The sequence below is a fragment of the Sphaeramia orbicularis genome, chromosome 17, assembly GCF_902148855.1.
Source record: "Sphaeramia orbicularis chromosome 17, fSphaOr1.1, whole genome shotgun sequence".
Classification (NCBI taxonomy): Eukaryota; Metazoa; Chordata; class Actinopteri; order Kurtiformes; family Apogonidae; genus Sphaeramia; species Sphaeramia orbicularis.
In genome coordinates, this window is record NC_043973.1 from 32,761,890 (window position 1) to 32,774,791 (window position 12,902).

General features: G+C 30.8%; 1 protein-coding gene across 1 annotated transcript; it reads left to right on the forward strand.

Annotated features, from left to right (window-relative positions):
* Nucleotides 1-970: 970 nt before the first annotated feature.
* On the forward strand, nt 971-10,579 carry LOC115437936 (uncharacterized). Its single transcript, XM_030161339.1, has 6 exons — nt 971-1,153; nt 2,544-2,686; nt 2,989-3,142; nt 6,419-6,496; nt 8,622-8,699; nt 10,327-10,579. Exons 1-6 carry the CDS (start codon nt 1,090-1,092, stop codon nt 10,422-10,424), a joined length of 615 nt encoding a protein of 204 aa, XP_030017199.1. The 5' UTR covers nt 971-1,089; the 3' UTR covers nt 10,425-10,579.
* Nucleotides 10,580-12,902: the final 2,323 nt, after the last annotated feature.

Consider the following 12,902-nt stretch of genomic DNA (forward strand, 5'->3'; position numbering starts at 1 on the left):
AAATGTCCCACACTGAAAACCATGCTTAAAGTAAAAGGATGTATTATCAGCCAAATTGGCCTCTTAAAGTATGGAAAGTAGAATAGTCATATATTGATCCCTGTTAGTGTTTTAATGTGTATGTTATATATTACTGCTGTACAGGTTTCAGGTTCACATTTTGATACATTATATACCAAAATAAAGATATTTAACTTAAGAGGGAGGTGAAATTTCTGTCAATCCATAAAGTAAAATAGTAATTGTTCATTACAGACATTGAAAATCAACACATTCAGTGATATGTGGTTTTCACTGGACAAGAAGGGGGATGAAAACCATAATCTGAAAAGTAACTGAAGGTGTGAGACAAATGTAGTGGGGTAAAAGTACTCTAAAATGTAACAGATTAAAAGTATGAAATTGTCTGACATACTCAAGTAAAATGCTTTAAGAACAGTAGATAAATTAAAAGTACTTCATTACCTTTCGTCACTGCTTATTCTTGGTAGTTGTTCTCGGTTCAACTGGACTGGTTTAGCCGAGAACCGAGAAGAACTACCAAGAAGAATGATGATCTGGGCAAATGAAAACCTACACAGACATCTTTCATTACCGCAATTCAGTGAGATCAGACAGTATCATTTCACAGGTGTGACTAATACATTTTTTTATGCTATATCGTCTGACATTGTCGTATGAAAATAGTCAAAAGGTCTATCAAAACAATGAAATTTATTGTCCTTGCCTGGCCCATTTCTCACACAGTTAGTGCTGATTATCTGTTCTACAGGGTGGATAAAAACATGATTTCCTGTTACCGTACTGAGATCAGTGCTGGTGTGTTCAGCAGACGTGGGTATTTTTCTGTACCATTTATTCAAGTAAATATCTGTAACGCTGTGGTCAGTCTTATCAGCAAATATGTTTTCTGCTACAGTTATCACTGAGTTCATCAGCTCAAAAATGCAGAGGTGAACATCCTGTCTGGGGCTTAGGTCAGCAGCTTCTGTCACATCAGGCAGACCGTCCATTTTTATGTGAAGTCTATCTACTGTAGCACTGAAACGAGAGACGTCCTGAGCGTGACAGCCAGGTAGGAGAAGCAAGATGGGAAAAGTACAGCACATGGAGTTTTTGGTGTTAAGTTTGTTGATCTCAACTCAAACTGCAGGTGAGATTCATACACTGTACATATAGAGTTTTTAATGTTATTATGTATTTATTATTGTGTATTTATTTAGTTTAGTGTAGGGTTGTCAAACTCATTCTACTTCAGGTCCACATTCAGCCAAATATGATCTGAAGTGGGGCGGACCAGTAAAATAATAACAGTGAAAAAAGTACAATTACATTATGTGTACAAAATGTTTACATCGATAAGGTATTCTTTTTAAAATGTGAATCACATTAACAACCATGAGCAATCTCAAATTTCTCAAGAAAATCTTGTGCAATTTTAATTATATTATTTCTCATCTTATCATTTAAATAAGTGGATTACAATTTACCAATTGCAGTGGATCCACAAATACACAAAACATTTAGTGACAGGCAGAATACTGTTTAAACTGCACTTACTTCTCTGAAGACATTTTATGTTGTTCATATTTGTTCAGGTTATTCACATTTTTGGTGAAAGGACAGTGTGCAAATACAGTCTCGGAAAAAATTATTAGACCATCAAAAGTCATCAGAAACAATGGTTATGCAATCAAGTACTAACTCCTGTGTGTAACATGTGACTAAAACAGACAGAAAAGAAAACATGAAATGTCTAAAAGCACTGTTTTTGTTAGTACAATGCCATAGATATTGATGTAAGAACTGAAGTGATTTTTGTTATTATCAAAAAAACATGGAAAATGTCTAGGTATCAGCCCTGAAATGAAACTCTTATGAGCTATTTTTGTTGTTATCATTATATTTGTCCAAACAAATGTACCTTTAGTTGTATCAGGCAATAAAATGAACAACATATTGAAGAAAACAAGGGGTGGTCTAATAATTTTTTCCTCAACTGTATAAACATTTTCATGTGATTTCGTTTTTTATACTAAAACAAAGAGAAAAATTTTGAGTTATCATTATTTCTTCGTTATTATGGTAGTTGTTTACTGGTCCAGCCCACTTTAAAGCAAATTGGTCTGTAGGTTGCACATAAACTAAAATGATTTTAACACCATTGATTGTTAATATTTTCAGTGAAATTTTTGAATTTCACAAATTCATTCCATGGGCCAGATTGGACTCTTTGGCCGGCTTTTTTTTTTTTTTTTTTTAACCAAGGACTGTATGTTTGACAATCCTGATTTAGTGTTTCTTTAAATTATGATAATATTTTTAAAATGTATTATTTAGAAGAGTGCATTTTAATTTATTCACTGTATAAACACAATAACAGTAAAAATAATTACATATACATGCAAATAAGCAAATCATAAATGTAAAAATAGTCAACAGTTAAATAGAAAACTATTGATTATATGTAAGAAATATTTTGTTCCATTGAGCCAGTTCACAGGTTTATGTCTTCATGGCGTCCTCTTCTGGATTTTCTGCAGGTGGTTGTACTAAAACTTCAGTGACTTTGAGACAAAATAATTCATGCCTTCTGGCTGGAGAAAGCTTCCACCTGAGCTGTGAGTTCACATGTTTAGGAGCCCAAGATTTTGCACTGCTGCGGAGAAAAAAAAGCCTCAATGAGGTATTTGCATCTTTTTTTTTTTTTTTTTTTTCTATGTACATTGATTGAAAGACTTAATGAAAAGTAATGCACATAATGAAAACCTAACAGCTATATTTTAAAAAGTTCTGAAGTGGTTTGAGAGATTTATGCAAAAAAAGATGAAAAATATTAGTATATGATAATTTTATAGCAGTGGTTCGTGCATGTACATTTTGGCTCATGGGTCTTCAGAGGGTTGTAAATTAGAGGGATCCAAAAGAGTTCAATGTAATGCAGACCGACAGATACACCCTCCAACATTAACTGTTTTTTTCTCATAGATCGGTGATGTCCTGGTCAATATGACTTCTCTTCAGCCCAATGTGACTCTTGGTCTGCATATCAGCTCGGCTACAAAGGCAGACACTGGTTATTATTCCTGCAGGACTGATCCAGCCAAGACAATCAGCCGTGATGTTGTGATTCAGATAACAGGTAATATACAGATTAACCCAACACAAACTGAGAAGATGGACCATGGAAATTAATGAATACTGTAATGTGTCTACTATATATAACAGTAGTAGATTCAGATCCTCTACTTAACCCTTTAAAGAACTATTTTAGTGGCGACTTCCAAATGGATTATTCTCTACATTTAACCTTTCCTAAGTGATCTGTCACCATTTATTATAATATTATCTACTGCATTTTGTGTTTTTCAGTAAAAATCAGAGATAAATGAATGCACAGCAATAATAATTAATCAATAAATTCATAAAAGATCATCAATAATGGGTTAAAATATTAATTAAACTACCATTTAGAGAACATACAGAACACACAGAATAATAACAAAAGAAAACAAAATAAGTGAAAAATATATGTATCCCATAAAAAGCCAGAACTGTTTTTGTGGTGACTTGCAAATTATTCTCTACATTTAACCTTTCCTAAGTGATCTGTCACCATTTATTATAATATTATCTACTGCATTTTGTATTTTTCAGTAAAAATCAGAGATAAATGAATGCACAGCAATAATAATTAATCAATAAATTCATTAAAGATCATCAATAATGGGTTAAAATATTAATTAAACTACCATTTAGAGAACATACAGAACACACAAAATAATAACAAAAGAAAACAAAATAAGTGAAAAATATATTTATCCCCTAAAAAGCTAGAACTGTTTTTGTGGTGACTTGCAAATTATTCTCTACATTTAACCTTTCCTGAGTGATTTATCATCATTTATTATAATAATATCTTGTGTGTTTTTTAGAGAAAACTGAGGAATAAGTGACATTTTCAATAAAATATACCATTAACTGAACGAAAAAACAAGCAATTACAACCACTGTTATTGGCCAAATTTCATGGGTTTTATTGGTGAATCAATGTTTTACAAAATGATAGTGTTTCCATGTTTACTACAGAGCCTGTGAATGTCCAAGTGGGTCAAATGATGATAAAAAGCAGAGAAATAAGACACAACATATGCAGAGAATTCATCTTAAATACCCCAAATCCCCTAATGTTACAACATGTGACTAATTAGCTTACAAATATATACAAAATATACAGAGAAATGGTTTAAGAAAAAAGAGAAATAATTATGTCATAGTTTGTGTGAGACAAGTCCTCACATACAGTATTACAAATATATACAGAAGTACAAAATATATATAAAGAAAGAGTTTATATAAACAGTTAAGGAGTAGGCCCAATACTGGTAGAAAACTGGATTTCACAGCTGCCATAAATGCTACATATAATTAGGTGTTTAGAGGAACCCCCCCCCCCCCCCCCCCCAAAAAAAAAAAAAAAAAAAAAAAGTCTAATAAATGCACATGATGTATTCTTGTACTACTGGGCCAAAGAACAAATAATCATCTTCATTTTTGACAAGTTAAAGTTTCATCCTGAAAGCCTCATGGGACAACAGGTCAAAAAGATGTCTACATATACAAAACTGTATGAAAGCTCAAATAAACATGTCTCCACAAAAGGACAAAAACACAATCTCCAAAACTGCTAAATGTCAAAATCCTCATTCAGGCCTTTGGAAGCTGAAGTGGCCAGTGTGAGGATCCAAAACAGGTTTTCTTTAGAATGAGATAATGTTTGTCCCTCTGAACGGTTGTTTAATTGTCACACTACACACACATCTCAACGTACCAATATCTTATATATCTACCAATTCAACATCTTTTAGTTGCAAAATGTGCAAACACTGAAGTAGATGTAATCTTCTTCCTGAATACACTGTGATGTTCAGCAGACATAGTCTTTGAAATATTCTTGTAACAATGTCTATATCTAGGTCACTCTTGTTAAAAATGATATATTTACGTTATTGCAGATAGGCAGAGGCTAAATCAAATGGAGATTGTTTGAATATGGCACTTATAATATCTATGATACAAATTATTGACATGAGACATAATTGGCATAGTAGTAATTAATCCCATTTTCTAATCTCAGGTATGTACATTATTTTATTGTAACTAAGATTTATTTATACAGTATATCACCTTTCACAGACAATGGCCACAAAGTACTTCACAATAAAACTATCTAGTTTTATTGTTTTATATTTCCAGAGAATGTAATATTCATGTATACCAAATCCATATGAAGACAATAGAATATCATAATTATTGATTTGAAAAGTTAAATCTATAGAAAGTGAAAGAAAAAAATCCTTCAGAAGCTAGCTATTTCATGTTGAGACCTATTTTTGGTTATGTAGGGAAAAAATATATATTTTTTTTTAGATTGGTGACAAAATAATCTTAAATTCCAATGAAGCCATGCTTAAGCAGATGGTTAAATGCTTTCTTTCAGAAATTTCCATTGGTTTAGCTCATTTGACTAATTAGTGATTAAAAAAAAACATGCTTTTTGAGAAAAGTAAATTCTCTACATAACCAGCACCATCTGATATTACAATGTTTAAAAAAGCAATTCACACAAATTTTTCAGACAAAATTATTTTTGTAATGATAAAAGGATGTGTAAAAGGTCATAAAACTATACCGAAAATAGAAATATATGATTGAGATTTCAAATTATAGCAATGATAATTAATGTTATTATTCATTCTTAGAGAACTTTCCGAGGCACTGAATTTAGTTCATATAAAAAGTTCTGTAATTTTCTTGAAGATCCTTTTTTGTCAAAAATTTTAATGGATTTAGAAACTTAAGATGTAATACTATTGAACAACACAAAAAGTTCGAAATCATTATCTCAATTCAAATTTTTTGATTCAAAGTCAATAGGTGCGTGACTTGACCCTAGATCAGATGAATAAGTAATAAAATAATGGAAGCATAAAAAAAAGTTAAATACATAATAAAATACAGAGAGAAACAGTAAAAAAAAAAACAAAAAAAAAAACATAAAAGCATATTACTGCTATAGCCCTTGTTTAATTAAATGGTTGCTGAAATAAAAAAAAGTCTTCATTTGTTTTTTAAAAGCGGATTATTAATACTGCTATTGATCAGTCCCTCCAGACAAAATGTTCCAAAAACCAGTAGAATGTCATGAATTTAGTAACACTGTTACTAAAACAGGGCTTTGAAACGGATCTATAAACATCAAGTGTCACATTTAACCAGAAAACATTTATTCATCAAATGTACTGAGTACCTCATGATAAAAACAGAGGAATATTGAGGCAAATTTGTGACAGTTGTCCAGAGGATATAATATAGTAACCCTTGATGTAAAGTTCTTATTCTTGTTGTTTTTTTCTAGATAACGCAGCAACATGCAAATGGGTCACACCCGGTACTACACGAGTTTACAGCGCCCTACAGCAGCTCAGTACAGCAGGTAAAAGGAAATAAACCATAACAGACTATCATGTAAATATGTTTAATTTAAGTTAATGTTTGCTAAAAAAAATAAATAAAAAAAAATCTTTAGCCTGTTTTATTCAATAAATGTTGCTTTTATTTAAGGGATTTGGGTGATCTGATTGCAGAAATTAAATATAATTTACAATTTACAATACACTGTTTTCAGACACATTCCTCCTTTTATTCCTGTTTATACACATCAGTAATCCCCCTTTGACCAGCTCCAATGATTACATACTGAGTCCCAGTTACACTTTAAGAATAAATCACATCGACACAATCATTTCATGAGAAGAGTTAAAAATATTTTATTCCATCTTTATTAGAGCTGCAACCGATTAATCAATTAGGTGCTTGAAGCCAATGCAAAAATTCCCAATTCGATTAATCGACTCGAATTGATTGAAGGGAAATATTCTATTGCAGTTTTCCTGAATTGAAGCTTTCTTTGTGCGTCACAATAAGCGTCCGTGTGAAACACAACAGTGGAACCAATGTTTAACAGCAGAGAAATGAAGGAAACAAAGCTGAAGATTCAGGAGAATTGTGGTTGAAAGATTTTTTTGGATCACTTTGAGTCGATTAATCGGTTGCAGCTCTAATCTTTATGGACAACAAACTAGCCGTGGCCTGGAAGGTTGGAGAATCAGCTTGTGACCGGTTCAGTTCCCTTCTGTGTTTGTTTTTGCCTTAATGTTATATAATGCAGATGTCTTCTCTTGTTACTGCAGAAAAAATCTACCTATGGGTAAAAATAAAGTTACCTTGGTCTTGATACTGACAAATAAAGATTCTTATTTTCAATTTGCTTAATTATCTGCTAAGTTGAAAGCTGAAAACAACTAAAGTTAGGACACTGTCTAAAATGAAAATTAAAAGCAGACTGCGATGATTTGAGTCACAGAAGAACATAGAAAACATGGAGTGTTTAAACTGAGAAAATGTACAATTTTGAGGAAAAAAGGGGTAGTTTTGTTTTGATGCAAAACACCTAAAAAAAAAACTGGGATGGGGCAACAAAAGGCTGGAGAGGTAATTTGAACTTAACCCTTTCATGCACGAATTATGAGAACATTAATTAAGGCTTTTTTCTTTATTCCTCTTTAGGCATTTAAAAAAACAATGAGATTATTATTTTTTTTTTTATGAAGCTATTTTTCATGGAGTTGCAAAAATGTGCGTTGAATTTCTAAAGTAAACATGTATTTACTGATATACTGTGTGAAAACTATGAAATAAAAACATTAAATGCTGCTAATTTGATGTTTTCTCACATTTTAACATACACTACAAATAAAAAGTTATGGATATTTAAAATTTTGGGGCTATTTTTTTCAGTTGGGATTTTTGCACAACGCTTTTTACTTTTTTTGTGTGTGTGTGAAATGAATTGAAACAAATTTTTTTATTGACCAGACATAGTTTTATTTACAAATGGCAAAAATGACCAAAAAAATTACCAAAAAGAAAAAAAAAGAAATATCCTTAACTTTTTGTTTGTAGTGTACTCTAATACTAGTCATTACTCACTTCATGGAGATAATATGCCAAAAAAAAAAAAAAAAAAATTATTAATTACAGTCTAATAACAATAACAAGGAATTGATTTACACTCAAACATGTTAAATCAGGTTTATCTAGAACAGCAAATTTACAGTAATGTTTTCAATGTCAGTGTATGGGATGAGGCATAAGTGTCCACTGTGTTGGCTGATATGGAACTAAAACAACAAAATCCATGAATATACAAGAGAACAGATGGAGAAGAACTGTCCACTGGAGTGACCACTATGCATGAAAGGGTTAAATAAATAAATAAATAAATAAATAAACAGCCGGAAGGAAATTTTGCAACCAATTAAGGTAAAATGGCACAGTGTCAGTAACATGATTTGGTATTAAAAGAGCATTTTAGAGGGATAAACTAAAGACAGATAAAACCTGAAAAAGGAAGACAGAACGAGTTTATGTCTGATTATGTAATAACGTGATGCCGCGAATAACTAAATAATTCATTACACTAATCACCTACAGGTTATAGTCAAACATCTTCATAGTAACACTGGTTATAAACTTGATATTCTTGTTTTTTCTTCCAGTTATTACGCCAGAATTGAATGTGACTGCACCCAACACGGCACGAGTTGACAGTAACCACCATCAGCCCAGTACAGCCGGTAAGATTCACAGTAATAAGAGCCAAACACTACATAAAGTGGATTTACTATAGTTTGATATCAAGGTTATTATTGTTGACGAAAACTAACGAAATGACAAAAACTAGAATTGTAAAAACATTTTCGTTAACTGAAATAAATAAAAACTATAATTAAAGGAAAAAAACAATAACTAACTAAAACTGTGTTGTGTTTTCACAAAACTAACTAAAACGGATAAAAATTATGGATAAAATTCCCTTCGTTTTCGTCTTCGTCAGTGTCGGATTGATACGAAAGCAATTTATTTCCCTCAAGCAATTTTAGCTGCTGGCACCATATGATATTTAACGGTCCGTCACTTCTTGTCACTTGTGGTTGTCTTTTCATCCCCACTCTACCTGGAAACATGGAGACTAAAGTTGGGAGAAAGCAGCAGAGTCCTGTCTGGGATTTATTTGAATTCGACGATGAAGAAGATAAAAGATATAAAAACTAAAATAAAATTAATACTAAAACTAAGCATTTAGAAAATAACAAAAACTAATAAAAACTAGCAAACCTGCTCTAACAACTAATTAAAATGACCTGAATTAGAGAAAAAAAGTCAAAACTAAATAAAACTAAACTATAGTGAAAAATCCAAAACTATTATAACCTTGTTTGATATATGATATTTAAGCAAAGAAACGTACTGATATTGATAAAACCTTCATTATTTTAGGGTTAATTTTCTGAATGTTTGTTGAAATTTGCAACAAATGTGCATGCAATCCATTAATAAATGTGTAAAGATAAACCAAAGGGGAAATATTGCATGAGATGGGACTGGTACTCACAGGAAATAGACACTTTTTGCCTTTTATTCTACTTTTTGTTATGTTATGAATCATCAGGGGGGGGAAAAAATCCTGTATAATGACATGTGCTTTACTTGTCTCCTACCTCATGTTCTGGTTTTGCTTGTTTGTTTCATTAAAGTGAAAATGTCATCATGGACAATAAAAAATCAAGTGTTATCTTACTTCTCCTTCTTTTTTAAATTTGAATTTTATCCTGTTTGATTGTTGGTTTATATTCTCATACATGATGTTGTTTTATCTCACTCCTTTATTTTTGCATTGATTTGACAGCATCGTGTTATGTTATCCCTGCCCTCTTTATTCCAATTCACTAAATTTATTGGAAGTGTCATGTTTCTGCATTGTTGTACACATCTCTCCTATTGTGTTGCTTCTGTTTTAGTGTTCTTACTTGCTTCTTGTATCCTGCTGTTGTGCCCTCTACTTTGTCAAAAGCACTTTGTAAACTTTGTTTTTAAAAGGTGCTATAGAAATAAAACTATTATTATTATTATTATTATTATTATTATTATTATTATTATTATTATTATTATTATTATTATTATTATTATTATTATCATCATCATCATTATTATTATTATTATTATTATTATTATTATTATTATTATTATTTAGAATCTATATATTGACAGTTTTTAATCTTCAGCATCTTCAGCCGTCTTTTACTTTTTAACCTGTTTCTGTATCTCCATCCTCCATATCTTTCTTTATCCACCTCTGTGCATTTTCCAGTTTTGTATGTAACTTACATTGGCCTCTGCCTTCGTCTGTGTGTACACATGCAGGTCTGCAGGGTCAGATGTGGTTCTGGTTGCTGCTGGGAAAAGCTTCTTTCCTCCTCCTCAGTTTGGCTTCTCAGGCTCTAAAACACATGAGCAGATGAAAGAGAACATGAAGAGAATTCACATCCCTCCTCAGTACCAGTGCACCTTTCATTCATGCAACTTAGCTGTTTCCACGTCTGTGTTCATTAAGTCTGTGTGCTCTTATATTGGCAAATTGTATCTACAACACAAAAGAAATTAACAACTTTGACTGGTTTTTTTTTTTGTCTTAATTCAAGGCTGTCAAACTCATTTTAGTTCAGTTCCACATTCAGCCCAATATGATCTCAAGTGGGCCGAACCAGTAAAATAACAGTGGAAAAAAGTTTTTAAAATTATTAAATGAAATTATGATAATGTTAACATCTACAAAAATCTGAATAACATAAACAACTGGAAACATCTTAAGAAAAAAAAAGTCCAATTTTAACAATATATAATTATTATTAGATTTTTTTGCTTCATTCAATTTTTTTTTTTTTGCATTATTTCAAGATTTTTTTTTTTTTTTGCTTAATTCAAGATTTTTTTTTTTTTCTTAATTCAAGATATTTTTTTGCTTAATTCAAGATTTTTTTTTTTGCTTAATTCAAGATTTTTTATTTTGCTTAATTCAACTTTTTTTTCTTAATTCAAGATTTTTTTTGGTTATTTCAAGATTATTTTTGCTTAATTCAAGATTTTTTTTTGCTTCATTCAAGATTTTTTTTCTTTTGCTAAATTCAAGATTTTTTTTTTTCTTAATTCAAGACTTTTTTTTTGCTTAATTCAAGATTTTTTTTTTTAACATCTACAAAAATCTGAATAACATGAACAACTGGAAACATCTTAAGAAAACAAGTCCAATTTTAACAATATTATGCCTCAAATCAGTTTATCATTGACACATGTGCTTTACAACTTACATTACAATTATAAATGCATGAAGCATTTCATAACAGGCCGAATATTGGTAAAATTGCATTTACTTATCTTAAGACATTTCAGGTTTTTCACATTTTTTGTAAAATAACACTTTTTAATATAAACATTTTCATGTAATTTTACTTTTGTTTTTTTTTTTACACTAAAACAAAGATACAATTTGCTTTTTTCATTATTTATAGGTTTAATATGATAGTATTTTACTGGTTCTGACCCACTTGAGATCTAATTGGTCTGTATGTGGAATCTGAATTAAAATGATTTTGACATCCTCGATTGTTAATATCTTCAGTGTAATTTTTGTATTTCACAAATCCATCCCATGGCATGGGCCAGATTGGATCCTTTGGCGGGACAGATTTGGCCCCCAGGCCACGTGTTTGACACCTGTGTCTTAATTAATCACCTTTTTTCTGTATTACACCAACTATTAAAATCCCAACAAAAGCACTTCTGACAGGCTGTATTTTAATATAATGTTCATGTGTTCCAATGCAATTAAAGTGAATAAAAGGCAGTAAAACAGTAATGGAATTTCTACACTACTATGCTGTTAAAAGGTTATTCAAATAATAGTTATAAAAACGTTACTTATGTAGATGATGAGGAATTAGGCAGGTGATAGTAAGAGGTAAATAGAAAACGGTGGATGCCATCTAGTGGAAATACAATGTTTTGTTTTTTTTTCTCCATATGCTAAATACAGAGAAAATGATCAATTCCCAGTCTAAAGCCTAGACTGACACTTCGATATAATAAAATACATGTATTATTTTTTTAATGAAAGCAAGCTAAAAAATTACAGCTTGAATACGTATCAATTCAATTTCAATTTCAAAGTCTAAAATACACAATTTTCTTTGCATATAGTATATTGAAAATAATACAAATATTTTTAATTTAATTTTAAATGTCTTTTTTTGGAACATCTGTCTTCTAAATCCTGTACATAGTGGCATCATGAAAATGAAAAAAGTGACATTCAAAGGGTTAAAATCTTTTTAAAAACTGATAAAGATTTGATATTAATATTTAGATAAGATGTAGGTAAAAAAAAATCTCAGTGAAAGTAGAATTATAATAATATCTTATATTTTGCTGTGCTTTGTTTGCTTGAAAACAACAAATTTTTTTTTGCAAGTGTAAGTACAATTAGATCCAGCCCTGACACTTAATTGACCTGTAGATAGCAGCAAAATACTAGTGTAACGTCAAGTCTGTCTCTTTTAAAACAACAAAAAAGAAACAAATCCAACACGAATGGGAGAGTGCTACAAGGCTCTTTGCATTTTTCTGAGGGAAACAGGGCTAATAAAAAAGACATACATTCTAATGTGTTATGTTGAAACTGATGTTATTTACAGTTTTGCCTCAATATTATTATTATTATTATTGTTATTATTATTATTTTTATTATTTTTTTTTAATGTAGATTGTAACCTGAAGAAATAAACTCTGATGTTGCCCACTCCGGTGCAGTACGTGGCGCTATGAACCATTTAACGTTGGTTGTAATCGGCCAATAAAATAAAAGAAGAAGAATCCAACAGAATAGGAGAGTGCAACAAGGCTCTTTGCATTTTTCTGAGGGAAACAGGGCTAATAAATAAGAT

Excerpts from the sequence above, each read along its gene's own strand:
- LOC115437936 (XM_030161339.1), top strand. The coding sequence starts at position 1,090 with ATGGGAAAAGTACAGCACATGGAGTTTTTGGTGTTAAGTTTGTTGATC. Across the intron at positions 2,687-2,988 it reads GAAAAAAAAGCCTCAATGAG|ATCGGTGATGTCCTGGTCAA; the intron begins GTATTTGCATCT and ends TTTTTCTCATAG. Across the intron at positions 8,700-10,326 it reads CCATCAGCCCAGTACAGCCG|GTCTGCAGGGTCAGATGTGG; the intron begins GTAAGATTCACA and ends GTACACATGCAG.